General features: G+C 37.1%; 1 protein-coding gene and 1 pseudogene across 1 annotated transcript; one reads left to right on the top strand and one right to left on the bottom strand.

Annotated features, from left to right (window-relative positions):
* The first annotated feature begins 532 nt into the window (after positions 1 to 532).
* LOC121803863 lies at positions 533 to 1,688 on the top strand (annotated as a pseudogene).
* A 5,361-nt stretch (positions 1,689 to 7,049) lies between these two features.
* LOC121802033 lies at positions 7,050 to 9,610 on the bottom strand. The gene is made up of 8 exons (XM_042201571.1): positions 9,103 to 9,610; positions 8,898 to 8,983; positions 8,064 to 8,142; positions 7,927 to 7,986; positions 7,689 to 7,810; positions 7,520 to 7,591; positions 7,291 to 7,401; positions 7,050 to 7,188 (listed from the first exon to the last, which is right to left on the bottom strand). Exons 1-7 carry the CDS (start codon positions 9,418 to 9,420, stop codon positions 7,299 to 7,301), a joined length of 840 nt encoding a protein of 279 aa, XP_042057505.1. The 5' UTR covers positions 9,421 to 9,610; the 3' UTR covers positions 7,050 to 7,188; positions 7,291 to 7,298.
* Positions 9,611 to 12,359: the final 2,749 nt, after the last annotated feature.

The following is a 12,359-nucleotide window of genomic DNA, read 5'->3' as shown; positions in this document are numbered from 1 at the left end:
TACCATGTTTAGGATTTGTTTCCTTGAAGTATTTTTTCCTTGTGATATATGTTTCCTAGTTTGACTAGACTTAAGGCTCTCTAGTTGCTTATAAATAGAGGTGCTCCCTCATTGTTAAATTATGCTTATTCTGATATTATATAGTGAAATCCCTGGCTTGGCATCGCCCCCAGACGTAGATACACATTGTATCGAACTGGGTCAACAATTTCTTGTGTTCATTCTCTTTCATATTCGTGATTGTCTGTGTTTATTTCCCAACACTACAATAGTACAATTATTCAAAACTATTGTAGAATTATTCAAAACTATTGTATTCTTTTACAATGCTCTACCATTGTCGGTTGGTATTCTTTTTTGCTGCGATTGCATGCATCTTTTGCAATAATAACATTTTATTAAATCGTACAAGTATAATATAAAATGGAATATTAATTTTATTGCCAGCTATAAATATTAAAACAATGAGTTACTCATCTTAGAAGTGAGAACAAGCCTAGCAGAAAGAGACTCCCTTCCCTTGTGAGGAGTCATGGAAAACAAAACTGTGATCAATAATAGTTCTACAGAAAAGGGCGTGTTGCAAACCGCAGAGTTATACAATGTATGCATACTTTTAATCTATCACTACTAAAATACTAATGTTTATTTTGTATGTTACCACTAAAACTAATTATGTTTTGTTTGTTTGTTTAATTTTCAAAGTATATAATGGATACTAGTGTGTATCCACGAGAACACCAGTGTCTCAAGGAGCTCAGAGCTATCACATCAACTCATCCGAGGTAATATATTTTCTTCGTATAAACTATGATTTGGACTGTTACAACTACAAAGAGAGACATTCTACTGTTAGTATTAATTGTTGTTGACATGAAATCAATTAATTAGTTTGTTCATCTCATTATTGCATGATGAATATTATCTTCTTTTTTTCACTCAAAGGGCTGTGATGGGTACATCACCTGATGTGGGACAGTTTATGGACTTGCTTCTAACGACAATCAAAGCGAAAAAGATGATTGAAATTGGAGTGTTTACTGGATATTCCCTTCTTCAAACTGCCCTCGCAATTCCAGACGATGGAAAGGTTGTTAATTAGGACTACTTTTTTTTTGGCTATAACTCCATATTTGTTAATTTATTAAGAATGTGTGGTGTAGATCACAGCCATAGACGTGAACCGTAGCTGGTATGAGATAGGATTACCTATCATCGACAAGGCAGGGGTGACGCACAAGATCAACTTCAGAGAATCTGAGGCTCTTCCGGTTCTTGATCAGCTACTTAAAGATGTATATGTAATTACGAGTAGTTATTTTCCTTTTTTAGTAGTAAGAGACAATGGCAATGCTAACGGATGCAGCCAGAGAATAAGGGGACGTTTGATTTTGCATTTGTAAAAAAGGAACTATGCAAATTAGCACGAGAGAGTGTTGGAGCTTCTGAAGCCGGGAGGTGTAGCTGTTTACGATAACACCATTTGGGCAGGGACGGTGGCAATGGATGAGGGTTCGGTTCCGGAGAGCAAGCTGGCTTCGAGGAAGGCTTTGATAGAGTTTAACAAGTACTACATTGCAGTGATGGGATCACTGTCTGTCGCCGTAACTGAAACACTTAGCATCTTAATATGTTGGAATAAGTTTTTAAATAAATTGTTGTTTGATGCTTTGCAAATTATTATGTAACTATGCACTAGCTGTCTTTTTCTAATTGTTGGCATGTTTAATTTCCATGTGAAAACTACTCCACTTTGCAAGCTCTGTTGTGATAACTGATATTATATATATTATATGGTAGTGTTGCTTTCCGCTTAGTTTTGGTGTTTATAAATGAATATTAGTAGTATTAGTGTGGGTCGTTGGATGGAGCATTGAACAAGGGGTACAATTATACATCCATATTTTAATGTTACAAAATAATTTACTAATTCTCCTTGCTAGTGAATGAATTGGTTCTTACTAGCTCTTCCATTAACTTTAAAAAGCCCACAACCTACTTGAATAAATTAAAAAAAATAATAAGAAAAACACTTTATGTTGAATATCTATATTTCTTATGTATTGTTTTGCCTTGGAGATTAAATTTTTCAAATTTTGTTTTGATTTTAGAAATGACTAGTGAATCACTCATGTATAGATTTTAGTAGTATTATTTTTATTTTTTGTGTGTACAAAATTATTTAACTGTGTACTCCGAATTAAAAATCGTTTATTAAGACGTCATTGCACAAAGCCGTACCTCCAAACTTAAAATACTAGACCCGCTAGACTGCTACTGGTCGTTGGATGGCACAACTAAATCATACTCTATTGGAATGACATTTAACAGTTAACAATATTTTGCTAATTAAACGTTACTATATTAATCATTACAAGGCTTTTTATAACATATGACATAATATACTCCCTCCGTCCCATAAAAAATATAGGCGTTTAAAATGACACGGGAATTAATGTATAATTGGTAAAGTAAGAGGGAAGAGATGAAGGGTGGTTAAAGTAGTTTTAGTGAATAGTGACACTCACATTATTATTAGTGTATAATAAGTTGTAATGGTGGTCATAGTGATATAAAGTAGTACTCCATCCATCCGTCATTAGGAGTCTCATTTGAGTTCGGCACGGGTTTTAAGAAATATAAAGGAAAGTGGGTGAGAAAAGATAGTGGAATATGAGGCTCATTTTTATATATTAATTTTATAATAGAATGTGAGTGGAATGAGTTAGTTGAAAGTGATGTGTACCTATCATTTATAGTAAAAGTGAACCGGGACTCCTAATGACGGACATACTAAAATAGTAAACCGGGACTCCTAATGGCGGACGGAGGGAGTACTATATATATGGTAATGAGTTCGGGCAGTTTTCCATAAAATGGAAATGCCCATATTTTTATGAGACGGACAGAAATGAAAAATTCATATATTTTTATAGGACAATCAAACGTGGTCGTGAATGCGAGATGCCAACGGAATGATCGTCCGGACAAAGGCTAGGGCTGCTTCCTTCCCACCGCGTCCTTCCTTGTGTGTCGTAGATATAGAGCGAGTGCACCGGAAAAGAAGAACGGGAACTGAGTCGATCTATTCTATGGCGGAGTTTATTCATAAAATCAAAAACTTAAAATAACATTATGTGGAGTAAAAATCAATAATAATAGTAGTAAGGTATTTTTAGTCGGCTTCTGTCACTAGAGTCCACAAGTAACAATACACGTGCATACTCGATCCGAAATTTTCGGGTACCCGATCCCAAAATCCCTAAAATTCAATACCTGATACCCAACCCGAATTTTATTTCGGGTACCCGGATACCCGACTCAGGTATCCTGTCTCGAAAAATTGGGTATCCGGTCCCGATTGTAATTTTAATTTTTTTTTTAAATTAACTACAAAGTTTTACAATTTATTTAATATTATTTAGTTCGTATTTAATACAAAGTTGAAGTAGTATTCAAGAGAAAATAACTACAAACTTTTAGACATACAAAACTTTTGTAGTAGTTCGAATTTAAGAGAAAAATAACTACAGATTTTGAGAAATACAAAGTTCATAAGTTGTAGTAACATATTAGTAACATCTTTCATCCATCCACAATAAGAAAATAAATTACATTAAGAAATTAAATTACATATTAACATCGTTCATCCATCCACATATAATTAAAAAATTAAATTACATTTTTCATCTTTCATCCATCCACAATAAGAAATTAAATTAAATTATATTACATCTTTCATCCATCCACAATAAGAAATTGACATATTAACATCTTTCATCCATCCACATGTAATTAAGAAATTAAATTACATTTAATTATAATGAAAATATAATTTATTAATTTTAAAAAAATAAATCGGATAATTCGGGTATACCCGATTGGATATTGGGTAACCAGATACCCGATCATCCAAAATTCGCACTACCCGATGCCGATCCGATACCTGAAAAATCGGATTTCAGATATCCAATTATCCAACTTTTTCGGGTTTGGATATCGAGTATCCAATACCCAATATCCATTTTGACAGGCCTAAACAATACCAAAATTCGATCAATTATACATATATTGATTCAGTCATAGTAATCAAAAGTTTCCATTTTTACTACTCCTAAGGCTATAAGTTTAATGAAGGGGTGATTATTTTATTATGTTCAAATTTTCACGAGTATACAAAATTGTAGAATAAAAGAGTGACTTGGCAATTATACAAATATTTTTATTCAAAATGGTAGACAAAAGTATGGATGTCAATCGGGTCGGCCCATCGGGTTTCGGGCCAACCCTACTCGGGTTACGGGCTAATCGGGTTGAGATTTTTTCGGGCTATAAAAGTTCAACCCTAACCCTAAACGCTCGGGTTTCGGGCTGGCCCAGCGGGTTAATCGGGTTGCTACCGATAAAATTAACATGCGATCAATCCGATAAATAATGACGAAAAATTAGTTATATTTATAAAATATAAATATTTAATTATGATAAATTTGAGATATACACTTAAACTCAAACACAAACATGATCAAATACTAATATTTGAGATTTGTGTAAAATAAAACATAAATTTAAATATTTTAAAGCATGTTTTAGAACATGTTTTACAAATTTAAATATTTGTTAATGAATTAGAAGTTTCTAATTTATTTATATATTATTATATTAATAAAATTTTAATATATAATTTATATATTTAATATAAAATTGAATGTTATTTTTTTAGTTATCTATATTATAAAAATAATCAATGAAATTGTCCAATTATGAGTCAAACAAATAGAACAATAGAAAATTTATCGGGTTTTCAGGTCTGACCCTAACAGGTTGCGACTTGATCGGGTGCTGGCTAATCGGGTTGTAATTTTATCGGGCTAGAAATTTTCTACCCTAACCCTATAAATTTGACGGGTTATTCGGGTCTGCCCACGGGCTATGAGCTGCATTGACATCCCTAGACAAAAGTATTTCTAATATAAGTATTATAGGTAAGAATGATTTTATTATGATGTTAAAATGTCCTAGATAATAAATTATGCGTAATCATAGATAATTTATGTCAAGCACTTTGAGCTAATATCAATTCATAGTCATAGATAATTCATGTCTTTGTCAACCAATTCAAGCTAACAATGTATAGTAGTTCTATTTATTTTTCTTTTATCTTTGTGTGTTATTTATGTATGATAAGAGAATGAATATTTGGTAGTATTATGTAGAGTAAATCCCAGTCAATATAGATTCGTTTGGTTCATGTTATAGTATACGTGCGGTGGCATGTTGAAGCTAGAAAGTGCATCAATATATGAAATACTTAACAAAATAAAACATTGGTGAAAGTTACAAGTAATAGAAATGTAATCAAATGCAAATTCTAAATGTTGTACAAACTCCAAATTATGATCCAAACCGTTAGAAAATGTCAACAGATGACAAAGTAGTAGCAACAGAAAACAGTGACGAAGCCAGAAATTTTATATTGGGAGGCCCAAAGTTTAGGCATTTTTTAGTGTCGGCATCATTGAAAATTTTTGTAGCATGAGCAAAGGGAAATTGCAAAAGATATAGTAGATGAATAATGAGAGGAAAAAAATAGAAAATGCATAATAGAAACTAGAAATATATATGTCTGTTATAATTAGAAAATAAGGTGCGAAGTAATTATAATATAAGACTAAAAGTCAGATATATGAAAATAAAATAGCAGTGGGAGTAAAACTATTGGACATAAAAGTGTAAGAAAATAAAATAAGGAATTCTTTTTTGATTTATAGTAAAATAAGGAATTCTTTTTTGATTTATAGGCTGATGGATTTGAACTTGGAAACTTAAAAATATAAGAAAATACTAGTATAAAACAATTTCTTAGAAGTGAAAGTGTAAGAATTTTTTTTTGATTTGTACGTTGAATGAATTGGAACTGTGGGAACATAAAATAACTCCCGGACATAAAAGAGTAAGAAAACAAAGCAAGAAAAAATTAATTGAATTTTAGGCTCAAGGGGAGTTGAACTTGGGACTTGGGTGCATAAAAATGTATGAAAACTAAACAAAGGATAAAAAAAAGAAGGGATTTGGTGTGGGGGGGGGCGCTGCTGTAGGAGTCGAACTAGAGTAAGGGTATCCACTATAAGGCGGACAAGCCCAATAGCCCTGCCCCAGTTTTTGTCCATAGCCCCAATTTTGTTGTCCACAGCCCCAAAATTCTATTTCCGCCACTATAGTGGACACCTCCAATAGCCCCCAAATTTCAAATACAAAATTCTACATTTTCACAGCCGCGTCCGCCGCCCCAATAGCCCCCAAAAGTTGTCCGCCCACCTTCCCCACTATAGCCGCCCGCCCACCGTCCCCAGACGCGGCTATAGCCGCGTCCTACCCATAGTGGACGCTCTAAGCAAGGCCAAACCTTGGCTGAAACCAACGGTTGTAATCACAAACTTTATCTTAATAATAGCATATATACGTCATTAGCTGGGGGGCCATTGGCCACCCAGGCCCCATAGTGACTTCGTCAGTGACAGAAAATGTCAACAGATGACAAAGTAGTAGCAACAGAAAATGTCAACACAGTGTCAACAGTTGTCCCATAGTGACTTCGTCAGTGACAGAAAATGTCAACAGATGACAAAGTAGTAGCAACAGAAAATGTTAACACAGTGTCAACTGTTGACACTGTGTTGACAGTTTCTGTTGCTATTATTTTGTCATCTTTTGATATTTTTTATCGGTCTAGATCATAGTTGAAGTTTGTACATATATGAGTTTGCATTTTATCAATACTATAATGTAATATAACTAAAAGATAGAGAAAAAGCAGTTAAAGACTTATTTTTTGTGAAAAATGAGATTTTCCATGGAGAAATACTTAATAATAATAATATAATAATAATAATAATAATAATAATAATAATAATTAATTTTGGTGCCAAAATGTAAAAACAAATCTATTTATTGCGAACGGAAGTAGTAAAATACCACTTCCATTATGTGATTGGCACTCTTGTTTGAACGTCTAGGTGATCAATTTCTTTTTTAGAGAAGAAAAACAATACTTAATGTCTTAATTCATCACTATTATAGGCACTGATACAAAGACATTCAGTTACATTCTTATACATGAAACATGACAAAATTTCCCTAAAGCTATTTGAAATCCCAGCTGAGCTCTGTTGAAATGCCAAAGCGGCAAAACTGGATAATAATGTAAGAGAGTTAGGCTTAAAATCATGAACTATACTATACAATGTAGGCAGTTAAATATAAAATCTAACAGAAAAACTAAAAGATAGGTACCGATTTTTCTAGATCTTGTGAACATTGTATCCTACATCTTCAGATTTCAAGTTTTCCTCCCATCCCTCAAATTCAGATCCACCAAACATCACCTGTTTAATCCCGACATAACTGTGCATTCAAGTCAAACTGGTCAGAGACGAAAATACTATGAAGCAATTTATCAGCTGTTTTCCAGTGATATTTGTAGAGCAAGACTGAAAAGAAAAGAGAGAGATTTGTGTCTTACTCAGAGCTTAATTGTGTTAGAGCATTAATCAAAATATCCAAGAGCAATGGTTCCACGGTGCCAATATCAACCCTGTCAGTAAATACTAAATAAGCCAAAATACATTGTATTGGATCTTTTCAGAGACACATTCTAACCCCTAAATAATTTATAAGATCAAATACTTTACCATATTCGAGCTAAGTTATGCTGGACCTCAAGGTCGCCTATGTTGTAAAATGTGGTTGGACTCACATTTGCTCCTTGAATAGCATCATAACTTGGTCTCATGTCCAAAGGAGCTTGTGATAGCTGTAAAAAACAGAGCAAGAAATCAACTGATTATAGGAATAGGCATCTGTGGTTCTGCAATTCTCCAATGTTTATTAACGCTAGATGTAAAGAAATGTGTGTTGAAGGATCTTTACCTGCATATTCATAGAGTTGCACCCACCAAGACGTCCAACAATGTGCCATGATCGAATGGTCTGAATACAAGTTCATTCAAGAATAAATAACTTGGATTAAGTGCCTAAATTAAAGGAATTGGGTGATAGAAACTCACATCGCTGATCAATGAAATATCTTGCTCAAGTGGTGCATTGTAGAATTCCAACCATATATACGAATTTGAGAAATCAAATCTGGCCACATGATCCAGGAAATGGGTCACTTAAACAATGTTCTTGAAAGGTGATCTTAGACTTTTTATATATTGACAACAAGAAGGCGGTAATACTGTTACTTTTGGTGCAAGGTTTCTCCAAACAAAACTGTGAGTATGGAGTAGTATATTCATATTATGATTGCGAGACATCAGAATGAGATATTTGCAACTTACATCTTTTACTCATATTTAGCAATGTCTGCCATATCATTTAGTATGTATAACTATGAAAACAAGTGCCTCCCATCCCCATCATACGTTATCCTGATATTCACTGGGATTAAGATACCTTGATGTGTGCCCCAAGTAATAAAATTAGTGTGTAAGTAATGCAAACCAAATTCCTACTGAATCAAAACCCAAAGTGAAGATAATGCAAACTAGTATAGGTCAAGCGAACAGAATCTCTAAATAACGTGGCCAACAATCAGCCGACATATGCATCTATAATGCTCAAAGTCAACAATCATGCCAACTGAATATCCAAACAAGTACCTCAGATATATCTGAATCAACTAAGTTTTTCCTTTATTTAAAGTCAATTGGAGATGAGCTCTTCAAGATTTAGACCGGATTAGGATGAATCAATGGCTGGATATTATCATCTCGAGTTTCAACTGTCTGGATAGGCTAAGCTAGTACACAATACAGAAAATTGTACTACTACAGTATCAGTCATGACTGATGAGCAAGTTGCTTTCAAACTTGGTATACAAATGCAAGTCCACTTACTTGTTAAAATGCACCTTCATTGGGCTTGCTGAGCCAGTTTTCGTGTGCAGTATTTTGTTCCTTTTCTTCCTCAACCTCTCCTCCATCTTTCCAATATCATACAATTACATACACCATACATAAGGAAAACTAAAACAAAATTAAGCTGAAATTCAATTAAATGAACCCCAATTCTAATTCCAAAATTTCGAGGGAGAAAAATGACCTTGGACTTAGCTTTATCCGGGTCATCGAGGCAGGAGCCCATAATCTCGGCGAACTCAGGGTCTTTATCGTAATCATTATCTTCGCCTTGGCGACCCCCAAACCCGCCTCCAGCCCAAGAAACATCGATGGCTTCTTCATCATCTCGGCCAGCAAAACCGTCCGTTTCGAGTTGGGAGTGGGGAGTCTTGATCCTCAGCCGTGTGACAGGTGAGAGTAGACCGGAATAAAATCCGGCATGATGAGGCGGTTTGGCGCGTCGGAAGGGGAGGAATTTGTTTGGCGGAAGAGCGGTGAAACATGGTTGGAGGATAAGCATGAGGGATATGTTGAAATTGAATGCGTTTGAGGAGTGGTGGAGACGAGTTTAGCGGAAGAATTGCAAGCTTATCAATCGGCCATTGAAGGAGTGAAGAAGATATGCAGATTAAATCAACTCTTCCTATCGCTTTGGCGTGAATATTTTAAACTTGGTTCATAAAAATGTCCTTGTGTTTTGAGCTTCTTCAATTCTTTCATAATCACAAAAATCAAGTAACGTTTCAAATTATTGAAATTAACAAGAGTGTTTAGATATCTAAAACTCTATATCCATTTTATTAGAGCATCTCCAATGCACGGATGTCTCATTCGTACATCCACTAGGACTTCCCAAAAACACCTCCTGCCACGTCACTAGGACACCCCCTTCACAATCCGTCCTTCCCATCGCCCTTCCCACTAGGACTTCCCGCAATAAAAAAGTCACAATTATTTATAAACGTAACGGAATTATAATTTTGACACGGAATATGGAAAAATTGCAAATGCTTCATTAAAAAAATTACATAAAAAAAAATTACATAATAAAAAAGAAAAAAATTACATAATAAAAATAACATAATACGGGAAAATTTAGACTCGGCTCACTCCGCGTTGTCCTCGTCGCCCGTGCCGCCCCCGTCGTCCCCGCCGCTAATCTCGGCGCCATCATCTCCAATGGGTGGCATCCCCAAATCGCGCCGACATCCATCGATGACATCCTTCAACATCCTTTTATACACAGGATCTGTCGTGCTATGCCACCTATGCATGGTCCGGACCAAACTAGTCATTATCTGCGCGCGGGCAAGACGATCGTACTCTTCTGGGGGAGCAGGGGCATCCGATTGGACCTTGAACGACCCGCTACCGCTGCTGCTTCCCCTAGCCTTCCGTTGCGCAGCCTTTTGCCCAATCGGGCGACGACGCCAGCGGGAGTCTGATTGAGGTAGCGGGGACACTTCCTCGGCTTCTAGGAGCTCGTACGAACCAGCACTGCTGATGTATTCACCGGAAGCGTTGATCTTCGTCCGCTTCTGCCAGCCCGATTCGACACCCCCACAAAACTTTTGGGAATCCTTCACCACGAGATTGGCCTCCCACTGGTCGAAATCTTTGAACTTCAAGGATTTGTCGGGGTACTGCGCCAAGGCACGGTTCTTCACATCCTCCTCGGACATACCGCTGGTTGCCTGGCGGAGATTGTTTTGGTAGAGGCCGGCAAATCGACTAAGCTTAGGCCTCAACCGCTCCCACTGTTTCCGGCATTGTTCGGGAACGCGACACTTCGCCCCAGCCGGTTTGTGTGTGAGGTAGGCTTCAGCGACGCGATGCCACAGTCTGTCAATATGCTGGTTAGCACCGACATAGGGATCCTCGACTATTGAAACCCAAGCCTTCGAAAGCACGGCGTTTTCCCACACGCTCCAGACCATCCTCTTTCCCGTCTCCTCATCATCCTCCTCCTCAGCCACCGTTCGCGAGGAAGAGCCCGTGGCTTTCCCCTTGCCCTTGCCCCTGCCCCTTGCCGCTGTCCCCACATCATCGGGAGTATCCCTGACTGGAGATAGCCCCAACTCCTCAAAAGAGAAAGTTTCCACGCCGATGAACTAAGTCTCCGAAACAAAACTGGAGGGGGTATCAGTAGACAACATATCGATAACCGGCGGATAGACATCGTCCGCTAGTGGTTCAGGACCCCTGCCACCCCCTCCCCAGGCATGGTCTGCATCATCCCCGCCATCATCCCCGGCATCATCCCACCCATCCCCATCATATTTGGGGTCATGCCCCCCATCTCCGCTGCCCTGGGCATCATACCACCCATACCACCCATCACACCCATCCAATTGTACATATTGCAGTAAGGGGACATCATCCCACTCATCCCATTCCACCCATCCCTGACATTGCCGGAACCGTTGTCGCATTTCCGCTAGAGTTTCCCTCCAGTTCGGCGGGAAACGTCGGAGTCTGCGACTCGCTCGTGGCGGGGGAGTTCCTGTCGTTCTCCATTAAGTAGAAACGAAATTTGTAGTAAAAGAAGAGAGAAACTTGTTAACACAAGTGGTGCGAATGAAATGAAGTTCAACGAGCCGTATATATAGAGTTTTAAAAAAAAAATAAATACCGGACCTTCGACCCGGACGTCCGACCCACGCCACAATGGCGGACGTCCGCCCGCCCATCGCCCGCACGTCCGAGGACATCCGACGTCCTTACGGGACGTCCGTATCCGACTTGACACGCCACAATGGCGGACGTCCCGGTCGCCCGTCGCGGATGTCTGACCGGACGTCCGCCATTGGAGATGCTCTTAGGTAATCGACTAATCTTACATTTAATAAATTAGTGTAAACTCATTAAGCTTCAATTTTTATGTAATTTATAAAATTAATTATGTGAATAATAAGGTACTCCTATTACAAATACTATCAATATACTAAATGAGACTGGTGGTGACATTTCTCATAATAATACTACCATGAATTATAAAAGCCCAATTGATATACAAAAATGAATAGTACTAAGTACATATCATACTCCCTCCGTCCTCCAAAAACAGACATCGTTTTATATAACACGAAATTTTAACGTGAAATTGATAAAGTATGAGAGAAGGAGAAAAGTAAGAGATGAGTAGTGTTACTAGATTGTAAGGTCCACATTATTAATATAACTTTCTATATTTAAAAAATAATCTAATTTTGATGGACAGTCCAAAATAGTAAACCTTCTCTATTTTTTGTGGACGGATGGAGTAGTACACAGATAAGAAAGGCAACGAGGTTGAATTAGGAGTAGGTGATAAATGCAGTACCCATAAACATGGAGTACTATAATACCACAAAAACAACCACTCTCAACTAGTACTATTAGTAAACCACTTGAATTCCAATGATCAATTACCACATGGTCCACATCTGATATCCAAATGGTTAAAAGTATAGCAAGTCG

Source organism: Salvia splendens, chromosome 5, assembly GCF_004379255.2.
Source record: "Salvia splendens isolate huo1 chromosome 5, SspV2, whole genome shotgun sequence".
Taxonomy (NCBI): domain Eukaryota; kingdom Viridiplantae; phylum Streptophyta; class Magnoliopsida; order Lamiales; family Lamiaceae; genus Salvia; species Salvia splendens.
Note: the sequence above shows the minus strand (reverse complement) of the source record. Positions and strands in the feature narration are given on the sequence as shown.